This window comes from Excalfactoria chinensis, chromosome 7 (genome assembly GCF_039878825.1).
Source record: "Excalfactoria chinensis isolate bCotChi1 chromosome 7, bCotChi1.hap2, whole genome shotgun sequence".
Taxonomy (NCBI): Eukaryota; Metazoa; Chordata; class Aves; order Galliformes; family Phasianidae; genus Excalfactoria; species Excalfactoria chinensis.
The window spans coordinates 1,217,382-1,229,508 of NC_092831.1; the positions used below are offsets into that span (position 1 = coordinate 1,217,382).

The 12,127-nt window shown below is 54.0% G+C and overlaps 1 protein-coding gene across 4 annotated transcripts in view; it reads left to right on the forward strand.

The window, feature by feature from the left end:
• Window positions 1-52: 52 nt before the first annotated feature.
• The window catches only part of CACNB4 (calcium voltage-gated channel auxiliary subunit beta 4), a 66,202-nt gene continuing 54,127 nt past the window's right edge, over window positions 53-12,127 (forward strand). For 3 of the 4 annotated variants that reach the window (XR_011904307.1, XM_072341809.1, XM_072341811.1), the window contains exons 1-2: window positions 56-888; window positions 964-1,047. Coding sequence is in view for 3 of the 4 variants with exons in the window: in XM_072341809.1 (XP_072197910.1) it covers window positions 880-888; window positions 964-1,047 (93 nt within the window). In the remaining variant the exon portion in view is untranslated. Of the gene's footprint in view, window positions 889-963; window positions 1,048-12,127 lie in introns of all 4 variants that reach the window. The other variant, XM_072341807.1, reaches the window with a different exon arrangement.

A 12,127-nucleotide genomic window follows, 5' to 3' on the forward strand; every position in this document is an offset into this window, starting at 1 on the left:
TAAAATGGATTCAAAAATAATGTTAATTTAGCCCTCAGCATCCATGACCCACATCTGTGTTTGATAAAGAAACCAGGCTGCCTCATTTCATCCAAGGAATTAAAGGAAGAAACACATTCAGCCTGTTGTGCTTCGGGCCCTCAGCGGGCTGTGCTCGTTCTGCACGGAGCCCGTGGTGCGGGTTCTTGTGTGTCTGATGGCTGTAAGGGGCCAGCAGGTTCCTGAGGAAGGTGATCATAACCTTTGAATGGAAGCAAACTCGTTACCGTGCTGGGTTAGCCCGCTGTGTGGGTGCTGCCCTCGGCTTCTTGCTTGGAAGCGATGTGCCGGGGCAGCTGCTCTGTGTCCAAACTCCCCGCTGCAGCGGTGTGTTCTCATCCATCCCCGTAGGTGCGGTGCGGCGCCGGAGTGGGCAGCAGGAAATCCGGCTCCTGCTCCCCGTTCCCAGCTTTCCTGAGTCGCTCCGGACGTCTCGCTTCACCTCTCGGGTCATCTTTGTGTCCTGGAACCGACGGGCGCTGCCTACGAACGGGAGCTGCCGCCCGCTGACACCGCTGTGTCCCGCAGCGCCCCGCGTTCGCTGCCCCGTGCCGGACTCGCGCCCCTCCCGGCGGAGCCGCAGGAATCGGGCCGTGCAGCCCAAGTTCGGTGCCCGCCGTCCGGTTCGGACGCGCTCCCGTCGGGCGGTGCCGAGCCGCTCTGTGCGGAGCCGCTTCCCCCCCAACCAACGGCGCCGCCTCGGGGCCGCCCCTCGCCTGCCAGGTGCCGCCGCCCCCCGCCCCGCTCCTCCCTCTCCCCTCCCTCCGCCCTCTCCCTTCCCTACCCGCACTCTCTCCCCGGCAGCGCTGAGCTGCGGGGCCGCCGCCGATCCTCGCCGTTATGGCCGCGGTGGGTGCAGCTGCGGGGGGCGGCGGGGCGGGCGGGCGGTACGCGACCTTCACGGCTCCGCTTTCCCCGGCGCAGGTGACGAGGGGCACGGCCACGCGCCGCAGCCGGCTGAAGCGCTCGGACGGCAGCACCACCTCCACCAGCTTCATCCTGCGGCAGGTGAGGGAGGGGAGGGCGGCCAGCCGGCCGGGGGAGCGGAGCTGGCCGAGTCGGGCCGGGCCGCGTCCGTTGCGTTGCCGTCGTCTCGGGTGGGGTGGGAGATGGGAGGGGGGACGGCGTGCGGAAGCGGCGGCGCCCCGGGGGCGGCTCCCGCGGGGCCGAAGGCCTCGGAACCGGCGCTGCCCTCGTGCTGCCCGACCTGCCGAAGCGCTCGCGGGCGCTCAGCCTTCTCTGCTGCGCGGTGCTGGAGCGTCACTCGGTCGTTTGAGAAGTGCGAGAGCTGAAACGTTTCTTAAGGCGTGAGCTCGTGCTGCGCTCTGAGCATCCCGGCCCCGCTTTACGGGAGCGGGGAGAAGCGCTGCACGTGGCGGTGCTGAGCCTCCGAGCGGGGAGAGACGCGAGGTTGGCTGACAGGCTGACGGGCTTAGGCGGCATCCAGCGCCTCACCTGCGCTCGGAGCGCGCTGAAATGTTTGCGGCACTTTTTGCTCCCTCCTTCGGACGCTCCGCTGTCAGCTGCGCGGTGACCAGGAGCGGCTCGATCCGCGTCCCTGCGGGGATGGGAGCGGTGATGCGTGGGGGCTGTTTCCGTGCTCGGGAGCTGCTGTAGCTTCCAGGGCTCCGAGTGCGGCTCTTCGGGTCCCGGGGTGCACGCTGTGCTCAGCCCGCGCACTTGGCAGCGTCAGGTTCGCGTAGCAGAGCGTGTCCGTACGAAGATACGCCGTGAGGTCGGAAGGAGGGCAGCTGCGCTCCTCAACTGCGGTCCTTCCGGAGCAATGACGGCTCTAATTTCGGTCACTTTCTAAGACGACTTTCCGTCCCGCGGAGGTTTTGGGCAGCGGCGATCCAAGCTGTGTTCGTCCCCGCAGCCCTGCGAGGCGGGCAGGCACGGCGGTTCTGTCGGTGAGATCCGTAGGAAGCTCTCGTTGGGGCTGTGTGAGCTGCACGCCGAAAATAACTGCTGGGCTCCCTCCCACCGCTGTGCCGAGGGAGCGGAGCGGAGGAGCTGCCTGCGAGGAGCACTTGGGTAAGGTCACAGCAGCCCTCCCTGTGCTCTCCATGCAGCAGTTCCGCTCCTCTCCGCGGCGGAGCTGTGGCTGCTCCTTTAGTGCAGGAGCCCGTTGCGTTCTGTGCTCTTGCTGTGGCAGTTCAGCTGTGTGCAGAGCAGTCCCAGCTGGCGGTGCTGCTGTGTGTGCTGTCGGTGCTTCCTCTGCTAACAGCCCAGCTTTGGGGGCAGGGGGGAAAAAGTGTCCCAACAGCAGGAATTGCCTTCAAGTAATGCCCCGGCTGTACGTACAGGCCTGTTTTCATGAAAGAAAAGAACAGTTGAGTTGGATATATTAACATCTCTGAGGAGTTTAGGTCTGTTTTGGATCAGTTTTCACACTACCCGGGGAAGTTTTATTGCCACCTTCCTTTTGCACAGTGGGACAGATGACGAGTTCCCCAGCCGTGAACTCTTTACACAACTTTTTGGGCCTCCAGCGCTGGGCTTCATCAGACCGACACAGAAACAGGTTACGTGAGGTGCATGGAGGATGATGCCTCTTCTGAGCGAGGAGAGAAAAGTCCTTTTTGGCTTGGAAGGCAGCGCAGTAGCTGTGGGTATCTGACGGTGCCTACCTGCTGGCTGTGTGCTGTGGATCTGGGCAGTGTCTGATGTGGGACCAGATCTGGGGCCATGCTGTGTGAGCATCCATGGGGGGAAGAGTTGAGGTTACATCATGCCACCAATAACCATCGGTTCAACCATCAGTTCAAACGCTGATCTGTGAGCAGAGCTGGAGCAGCGGCCCAGAGCTGGGGCTGATCTGTGGGGCCCAAACGAGGCTGGCTGTGCAACACCGCTCCTCTGACAGCCATGTTGGTGCTGCTCAGTTGTGTTTCAGAAGCCCTTAAGGGACAGAAGTCAATTATCAGCGCCATGGAGTAAGGGAGTAAGTAGGCCAGCTGAAATTCTGCAGATGCTGGAATAATAATTCACTGGGTTTTCTTTTCCTCCAGAAGGTTTCGTTTCCACCTCCTATTTTGACTTGCAGTGCGGTTTGTTTTGCTTGTTGTTTGACTTCTGGTAACTTAATTTCTATGACCTGCCGTTTTCAAATGGAATTTATTTTGTTGAGTAAAGTTTCAGGTGAGCAACAACAGCAGCAGCACAAAGGTAGTGTTACAGCTCTGCTCCTGTCCAATGGAAGTGCCCAGTGGGTGTGCTGTGGTCCTGGCTGCAGTGCAGGGCAGAGGCTGCCCGGTTACTGGGTAGGTGTGTGTGCCGGGAGTCATTAAAGCCTTTTGCAATACCTTAATGCAATCCGGGGAGGAAAAAACTCGTGGTAAATGGCTGTATCTGTGTTACTGGACTAGGAGTCCCCAGGGATAGCCAGCGTCTGAAGCAGAGACTTTGATAGTTGGAGATAAGGGCTCTGCAGGAGAACTGAGCCCCCGTCCCCTCCCCCCTGCTGCCCTAAATGCAGCCCTGCCTGGGGGGCTGCTCTGCCCTGGGGCACCAAATGCTCACCTGTGTGTTCTCCTCCAAGGTCTCAGCTCCGTCTGCCCTCCTTTGTAGAGATGTTGGACTGAGTCTCTGCAGGGTGGCTGGCTGGGTTTCTCTTTGGTGGAGAGGTGTCAATTTTGAATAGCTCAGCTCTCAAAGATGCAACTAAAATGGAAGTCTGGCTGCAAACCTGGTGCTCTGCTCTTGTTCTGCAGGGCGTTTATGCCTGGTTGTGTGCCTAATTGCCTCTAATTGCAAATGTTCATGTGATTCAGGTGCTTGAAGTGAAGCTCGGGGGTTGTGTGTACCTGAATACAGCAGGGTCTGGTGCTGAAGCCTTCCTGAGCGTGTTGAAGCATTTAGAAATCCCTCTGAGCTTTTGCCAGAGTCTCCAAGTAGAGCGTCCATGTCCACTTCTGGCACCTCTAACCTCACTTAAAATGGCACGAAGACGTACAGCTTGTTCCTGGAAGTCTTTTTGCTGACAGTTCTTTAGAGACAGTTGAAGTCAGTTTTCTTTTCAGACCAATTTATACCTGCAGTTGTATGTCTGGCCGTGGTTGCACCCGCTGCCTTTTCATCTGCAATACTGAGAGAAGGAAGCAGGTCCTACTGTTATTGGAGCACCTCTCAAGCCATGGCAGTGTTTTGAACAAAGAATGCCGTTCTAACCCCCTCCAAGAAAGTAAAGAAAGTCAAAAGAGCTTCACGACTTTGTTTGCAGGTCAGTTTTCCCAGCCCCTGGATGTGGTTGTGCTGTTCCTCCTGCAGGACCGAGGGGTGCGCTCTGGTTGGTTGTTGCATCTGCCTTCAGTTCTCTTCTGGTTTCCTCAAGACAAAATTGTTTGCATACGAGATCTGGAAAGACGGGTTGATGATCGTGAGCTGTGGCTGCTCTGAAACACAGACCTTCTGGTAGCAGAAGCGGGTGGCACCGAGCAGTGTTGTCCAAGCCAGCCAGATGTGCAACGAGCTGAATCCAGTGAGTGATAAAACTTATATCTGCAAAGGAGCAGGTTAGAAATTCAGTCATTTACAGGATGAGCTCAATGCTACGATGAGTCATTAATTTCTAAAATATAACTTACTGCAGAATATGATTATTCCTTAGACAGCGGGCTGGATCATTATTTTTTCTACACAGCATTTAGCAACCATTGAGGCATTTGACAGGTGAATAAAAGATTCAGCCCTTTCCCCAAAGAACGTCAGCCTTGATGGCAGCACGGCGTTGCTGTAACTCACCTTTGTTCTTAGATCAGCGCAGTTAAATGGTACAACAGTTACATCTTTTGGGTTAAACCACCCTTCTGGCCAATTGGCTTTGGCTTAACCTAAACCCGTAGGCTTGCAGAGAGGCAAAACCATCACAAGTCATGCTTGAACTGAAATATGTTTCTACAGAGCATCTTGGTCCATAGCATACCAATATCCATCTGACTTTGAGGATGGCTTGGGGTCTTCTTGTGTGCAGCACCATTGGGTAGGTGTAGGAAAGTGCTGTGAACTTTGGAGCTGTTGGTAGGTGTCCTCCACTGATACCATCACGGCCTATGCTTTGTTTCCAATGGAAGGGATGACTTGGGATCATAGAATCACTAAGGCTGGGAGAGACCTTGAGGACCATGAAGTCCAACCATTGGTCTGTCATCACTGTGCCCACCAAATGGTGACCCTCAGTGCTGGATCTGCACACTTCTTGTGAAGGCAGCCTGCTGTTGGAGGGCATTGTTGAGGACATTTGACCCTCAGGAGCCTGTGGGTGTCCCTGGCGTGATTGGTGTGGGATGGGATGTCTGTGGTGACCTTGGTGAGACAAACAGCGAGGGCTGCTGTTATGAGAGATGCTGACACGGTGAAGGCTGTCAGACCAAATCAGGCTGTTAGTGCTGCTGGAGGGATGAGCGCCTGGGTTGTGTCTGTGCAGCTCATGACCCCACAGTGGCTGTTGCTGGTGACTTCCAGATGGCAGCGGTGTCCTGCCTTGTGTCCCACCAGGTGCTGCCGGCACGGCTCACCTCACGGTCATGGGATGTGCAGCTGAAAGTTGTCCTGGAGTTGCCTTGGGTGCTCTGGGAGGCTGATGGAGCGCGTCCTCCGTTCCTGTAGGCACCCACATCTGCCTTGTGCTGTCCTTTATGACTGCTGCTTGGACCCCAGCGTCCCGAAGTCTCACCTTGTGTGGGCTGTTCCCTGCAAGGGGAGGAGGAGGTGGGTGGGGATGAGCATCGTAAGCAGCGATAGAAGGGAACGTGGATGGATTTTCTTGCTGGGGTGGGAAGAGAAGAATAAGAAACGTGGCTCCTCTCCTTGGCTGTGCCTGCCAGGCTCACTGCTGCTTCTGGAACGTGAGCGTAGCAGCGCCGCTCCGTGTCACCGGGAAGCTTAATTGAATGTTTCTTAATGCGCTAATTGAATCTCAAATTAAGTTCCCCCTTAGCGTTCCGCTGGAAAAGGGAAAAGGTTTTTTGTCATCGTTGTTTGCAAGCAAATACGGATCCTGATTGCGTGGTGTTGGGATAAATAATAAATAAGAGTCCCCGAATTATCCTCTCTGTTTGCTGCCATTCAGAGCCCTGGATCAGCCGCCGGGTGTGGATTCATGGCAGTCTGAGCCTCTGAAATTCTCACTTAACAAACGTGCCATCCTGTTCTGCAGCAGATGTGCTGACCGGCTTATGGTCTCCATGGGAACAAGGTTTCGTTTTTAAAATAGCCTCAAGTCACGCAAGAGAAGTCAGATATTAATAGCAGAGGCAGCGTAGGTATGAATAAAAAATAGGCTTTGGCTATTTCTCATCCAAAATTTCCCGTATTTTGGAGTTACCCGTCTCTCTGTGTGCCGTGGGTGTTTGTTGGAATGCATTCTCCTAGTGTGACCCATAAGATTGATTCTCTCTATTGTGCGCCGTGGCGCAGTGAATGCAGTGAAAAGCAGCGAATGCGTTCCCTATTATGATAACGCTGGGATGCTGATACTGTCACACGGGGTGCTCACAGGTCAGCACTCAAAGCCTCAGCTGTGAAGGCGTGTTGCTGTGGCACGGGGCTGGCACATAGAATCCCAGAACGGCCTGGGTTGCAAAGGCCCACAGTGCTCATGTGTGTGCAGGTCACCAACCAGCAGCCCAGGCTGCCCAGAGCCACATCCAGCCTGGCCTTGAATGCCTGCAGGGATGGGGCATCCACAGCCTCCTTGGGCAACCTGTTCCAGTGCGTCACCACCCTCTGGGGGAAAAACTTCCTCCTAAGATCCAACCTCAACCTCCCCATCTCAGTTTGAAACCATTCCCCTTTGTCCTATCACTGCCCACCCTCACTAACAGCCGCTCTCCCTCCTGTTTATACTCTTCCTTCAAGTACTGCCCAGAGCACTGCTGGCATGGCAGCACTGTGCCCACCCAACCTCGCTGCTGTGTTTTGCTGCTGCTCTGTCTGCTGTGTGCTGACAGCACGTGCAGAGCTCCAGCCCTGTGACCGCAGCGCAGCAATGAGAGCTGGAGCCATTTTCCCAGGTTTTTGGGAACTAAAGGCGTGCAAAGGCTCTGACTGTGTGTGCTTTCATGCAGTTTCTATGGACACGGATGGCTTGTGTGCAATGCAATCTTGATGTGATTGTCTGTGCTGAATGTGGAGGAAGCAGAGATGATTACATGGGACTCCAAACCTGTGTTTGTTAAAATATGTTCTGTTGCTCTGCAAAGCATATGGTAGAGACAGAAATAGCCTCTCCCTAAAATTATTAGGCCTTGGAGGACCTGCAGAGTTGGATAAATAGCTCCTGAGCTCTTTTCTGTTGGCTTTGGGGCTAGATGGGAAAGCCTGACGTGTGTAATCTTCGGATTTCTGCCTTTCTTTTCTGCTTTTCAGTAACGAGGAAATAGATCTGTATCACAGTTCATTGCACATACGTTTGGGTGGGAACTTCAGCCAGATGCTCACACGATCTCCAGCTGGAGAGTGGTTTTATCACACCTGCCCTGTTACCCCGTCGCCTTCTGATGGCTTTTGGTTAATTGATGCAGGACAACTTGACATTTGAGAACAGATGTCCAGGAGGTGACTCAGAATAACAGTGCATCTCTTGGCAGCATATGAACCTTGTGGCTCATAAGGAGGCCTCCAGCAGCCCTGGCAGTTCTGGGGCAGTGGGCTCCTGTGTGGCCTTAAGCTTTCATCCTAATGGCTGTACTTCTGTACAGTAGTTCTGTGCTTTGTGTGCTCCCTTGGCTTTGTTCCTTGCACTCTCACACCACTCTTTGGGTGGGAACGCGTTGGTCTTGTGAACTCTTCTTACCTTATGGGTTCAGTGGTATTTTGTCCTATATCAGGTCCTTGTGGTGACAATGCATGTTATATTATATGTTATATAATATGTTATATATATGTTATAATATATGTTATGTGTTCTACTCCAGTTTTTGTGAAGGTCTGTTGGGATGTCATGGGTACCTGGGATGTCGCGGCTGGAGGTGCTGGAGCTCCTGAACAGCAGTTGCCTCTGTAGGATGGGATGGCCTGGCAAGCAATGGAGGGGCCACCACCAGCTCCTGTCTCGTCCCCATGGGCAGCCAATGGCACAGCACTGAGCCACCAAAGGGCTGCTGCCCTCTTAAATAGGAAAGATGTGGGGGACTGAAAGGGCACACAGTCCAAGCCCAGTCCTGATACAGAAGTGGATGCTTTTGGGCAATGGCTGTGTTATTCTTCTCCTTACCCAGCAGTCGGGAGGTGCTGTTTGCATGATTTTCAGAGCCCGACAGTGCATTAAAAAAAGCCACACAAGAGAGTGATGTGAGCGTTGCAGAGCAGAGCACACCCATCTGTTTGGCTGAACATCCAGGCCTTCCTCCTGAGAGCCTTTATAATGAACTCGCTTCCTGTGATCCATGCTGAAATATCCAGTGTGTAGGCAGGAGAGCAGCATACATGTGCTGTGTTCCCCTTCCATGTGGAGGAACATTACCTGCTCCTGTCCCCATTCATTCCTGATGCCTTGTCCTCCTTTGTCAGGCAACTGTGGGCCTTTGCAACCCAGGCCATTCTATGATGATCTTTTGCTTTGGGTCTTCCCTGAGCTTAGTGCTGCTGGTTTAGGAGCACTTCTGTGTTCTGTCATCAGCTGTGGTTACCAAAAATGAAACAACAGTGAGAAGTCACCTCGTAATGGTCCTCCTACTGAAAAGCATTTCCCTTTCCAGTTGTCTGGGGCCACGAGTGTGTGTCGAACCTGCGGCTGTTTCACTTGTACGTACTTTGCTCCTGTTTTGCAGATGATCCTGTTTTCCATGATGGTTAAATGAGAGGTTACCGGTTACATGGGGGAAAAGCAGGAGTGTGATGAATTACAAGGCAGTGTAATTTATGCAGAAGCAGCGTGGGGGAAATTGCGGCCCACTCTTGTTCCGCATCAATTATGCATGTACCTCCTTGAAAATAGCTACAGAGGGTGTTGGGATTTTTTTGGCTAATGAATCATGCCCTAAATTCCTACAGTACATACATTGACTCAAATGTCTCCCTTTGGCCCCACCTTTATTTTTAGCTCATCTGTACACTTGCACTGAACACGCAGCTCCGGATGTTCCCTTGCTTTTCTCACAGCAGTCCTGCTCTACGAAGACCCCGTATAGAGAAGGGGTTCATAGAATGGCCTGGGTTGCAAAGGCCCACAGTGCTCATCCAGCTCCAACCCCTGCTGTGTACAGGTCACCAACCAGCAGCACAGGCTGCCCAGAGCCACATCCAGCCTGGCCTTGAATGCCTGCAGGGATGGGGCATCCACAGCCTCCTTGGGCAACCTGTTGCAGTGCGTCACCACCCTCTGCATGAAAAACATCCTCCTAAGATCCAACCTAAACCTCCCCATCTCAGTTTCAAACCATTGCCCCTTGTCCTATCACTGCCCACCCTCACACACAGCCGTTTTCCCTCCTGTTTATACTCTTCCTTCAAGTACTGGATGCCCACAATGAAGTCTCCCCACAGCCATCTCTTCTCCAAGCTGAACAAACCCAGCTCCCTCCACCTTTCCTCACAGAAGAGCTGCTCCAGCCCTCTGACCATCTTAGGGGCCTCATCTGCACCCTCTGAGAAGGGACTCCTGCATTTACCTCCTCTGGAATGCTCTCAGGGTGCTGTGGTGGGTGCGCATGATAACTGTGTGCCTATGGAGCTGAAGCTTCATCTGTGTCATCCCCTCCCCTCATCCCTAAAAACATACATATGGAGAGTGGATCTCAGGAATTCCTTCTTGAGGGTTTGGGTTTTCTTTTTGGTTCCGTGTTACTCCTTGAAGCACAGTTGTTTTCTTTCCTTTGAGTTCAAGCAAATGCTGATCGCATATTTGGGACTGAATCTCTTCTGCTTCTGTCCTCGCCTTGTGGAAACCAGCAGTGTTCTTCCATGCACAAAGCAAACAGGACCACGTCAGCTCATGCCAGCTAATAACACAGCATCAGCATCTCCCCCTCTGCCATCGTCAGTAAGATTGAAGTTTGCTACCCCTGCGCATCCCCATTTTGCTAAATGAAGAGGAGCCACTTGTGGGAATGGCACCAAAAGCATCTGAGGTACAACAGGAAGATGGAATATGGACGGCCCATGGGGGACGATGTGTGACAGCAGCTGATCCTTTGCATTTCCTCATGTTGCAGTGAGGAGCTTTTGTACAGCCTGCCCTGCTGGGTAGCACCGGGCTGACGAGGCCTTCTGTTGCTAATTGGTGTGCTGACAATAGCGCTGGATGTTACAGCTCAGCCCTTAAGGGCTCCGTGTGGATGGATAACGCACCACGTTGGCAGGCAGTGAGAGCAATCCCCTTTCGGGGCAGTTTGCTCCAAGGGACACCAGCATTTCCTGATACACGATGCAAACTGCTCTACCTCTCTCACGTCAGGACGTGTCTTCAGAGCTCAGATGATTGCTGGGCTTTATTTCTGGATCTTTTCCATTCTTTGGCATCTGTCCCCAGTGTGGGTAATAGAAGATGGCACATCCAGCAGTGCCCGCAGCAAGGTCATGCCGCGTCTCCCCGCTGCCCACTCGATGCTCTTTTGTTGTTGATTGGGTTTATTTTGGTTCTTCCCAGGCCCCAAGGGCTGCGTTTCCCTCCTCAGGCTCAGCACTGTGCTCTGACTGCCCTGCCAGCCTCCCACTCCCCCTCTCTCCCCCAGCGCTGCTTTATTCTGGAGCCTGTTGAGGCACACGCTGCTTTGTGCCCCTGCACGCTGTGTCTCCCCTTGGCCATCCCAAGCCTGATTTACTTTCACTGCGGCTATTATTTAAATTCTTTTGCTCATTCTCTTTACTTTTTCCACAGTTGTGTTCTATATTAGGCTTTGCAGGATGTTTTGGAGACCATCCCGGGTTAAATGATGACACGTTGCTGCCTTACTCGTAGTCCTATGGCAGTTCTAGTGGTTGCCCAAGGAGGCTGTGGATGCCCCATCCCTGCAGGCATTCAAGGCCAGGCTGGATGTGGCTCTGGGCAGCCTGGGCTGCTGGTTGGTGACCTGCACACAGCAGGGGGTTGGGATGGATGAGCACTGTGGGCCTTTGCAACCCAGGCCATTCTATGATGATCTTTTGCTTTGGGTCTTCCCTGAGCTTAGTGCTGCTGGTTTAGGAGCACTCCTGTATTGTCTGGGAGCGCTGCAGTGCCGGGAGGAGCCGCGCGGTGGTGCTGTTCCCCCGAGCGGAGTTGCCTCTCACGCTTTCAGGAGGCGGAAAGTTCATGACCACAAATGCACGTGTAATTTACCATCCAACCTCTGCATGAGGAGCTCCTAACAGTGCAAATGCAGGAGTTGTTTTGCTCCTGGCACTGCGATCTGCTGATGTGCCCGGATACACAGCTGTGGTTGCAAAGGCCCACAGTGCTCATCCAGCTCCAACCCCTGCTGTGTCACCAACCAGCAGCCCAGGCTGCCCAGAGCCACATCCAGCCTGGCCTTGAATGCCTGCAGGGATGGGGCAGTGCGTGTGGAAAATGGCAGAGGAGAACATCTCCTGTTGGTGGTTGGTTCATTAAATCCTGTGTCTTCATGAAAGCTCCAACCGCTTCGTGTACCTGCAAGCCATAGTAAGACAGTACGGAGCTGTGTGCCCCAAACTGCAGCCGTTATGACGGCACAAATTCATTCTGGGTTCTGCTCATTACCATGGTAACCCACGTCCAAAATAGCAGCATGAGGCCACGCGGCAGGAGGGAAACGGGGTTTTGTCCCTTATTAACCAACGCACTCTATGCATTTTAGCAGAGGAATCCTTCAAATGGAGGCACGTCCCTTTTTAGTTGCTGTCGTGTCCCAGCACCACATGTCTGCCCTTCTGCTTTGCGTGCAGTGTGCTGTGTATTTATCCTGCTGACTAACAGTTGGTGAGGGAGGACAGTGGCTGCTGCTGCAGAATTGCCAGGTTAGTGGCTGCTGCTGCAGAATTGCCAGGTTAGTGGCTGGCCTGTTTTGGGGCACGGTGAAGGCAGAGCTGTTCAGCTGCCCCGCAGCATCCCTGGGGCTGGGATACTCGTGTGATGGGTGGCACAGGAGGATCCCATGCGGGTGTAGTTGGGCTGAGCGCAGCAGCAGCA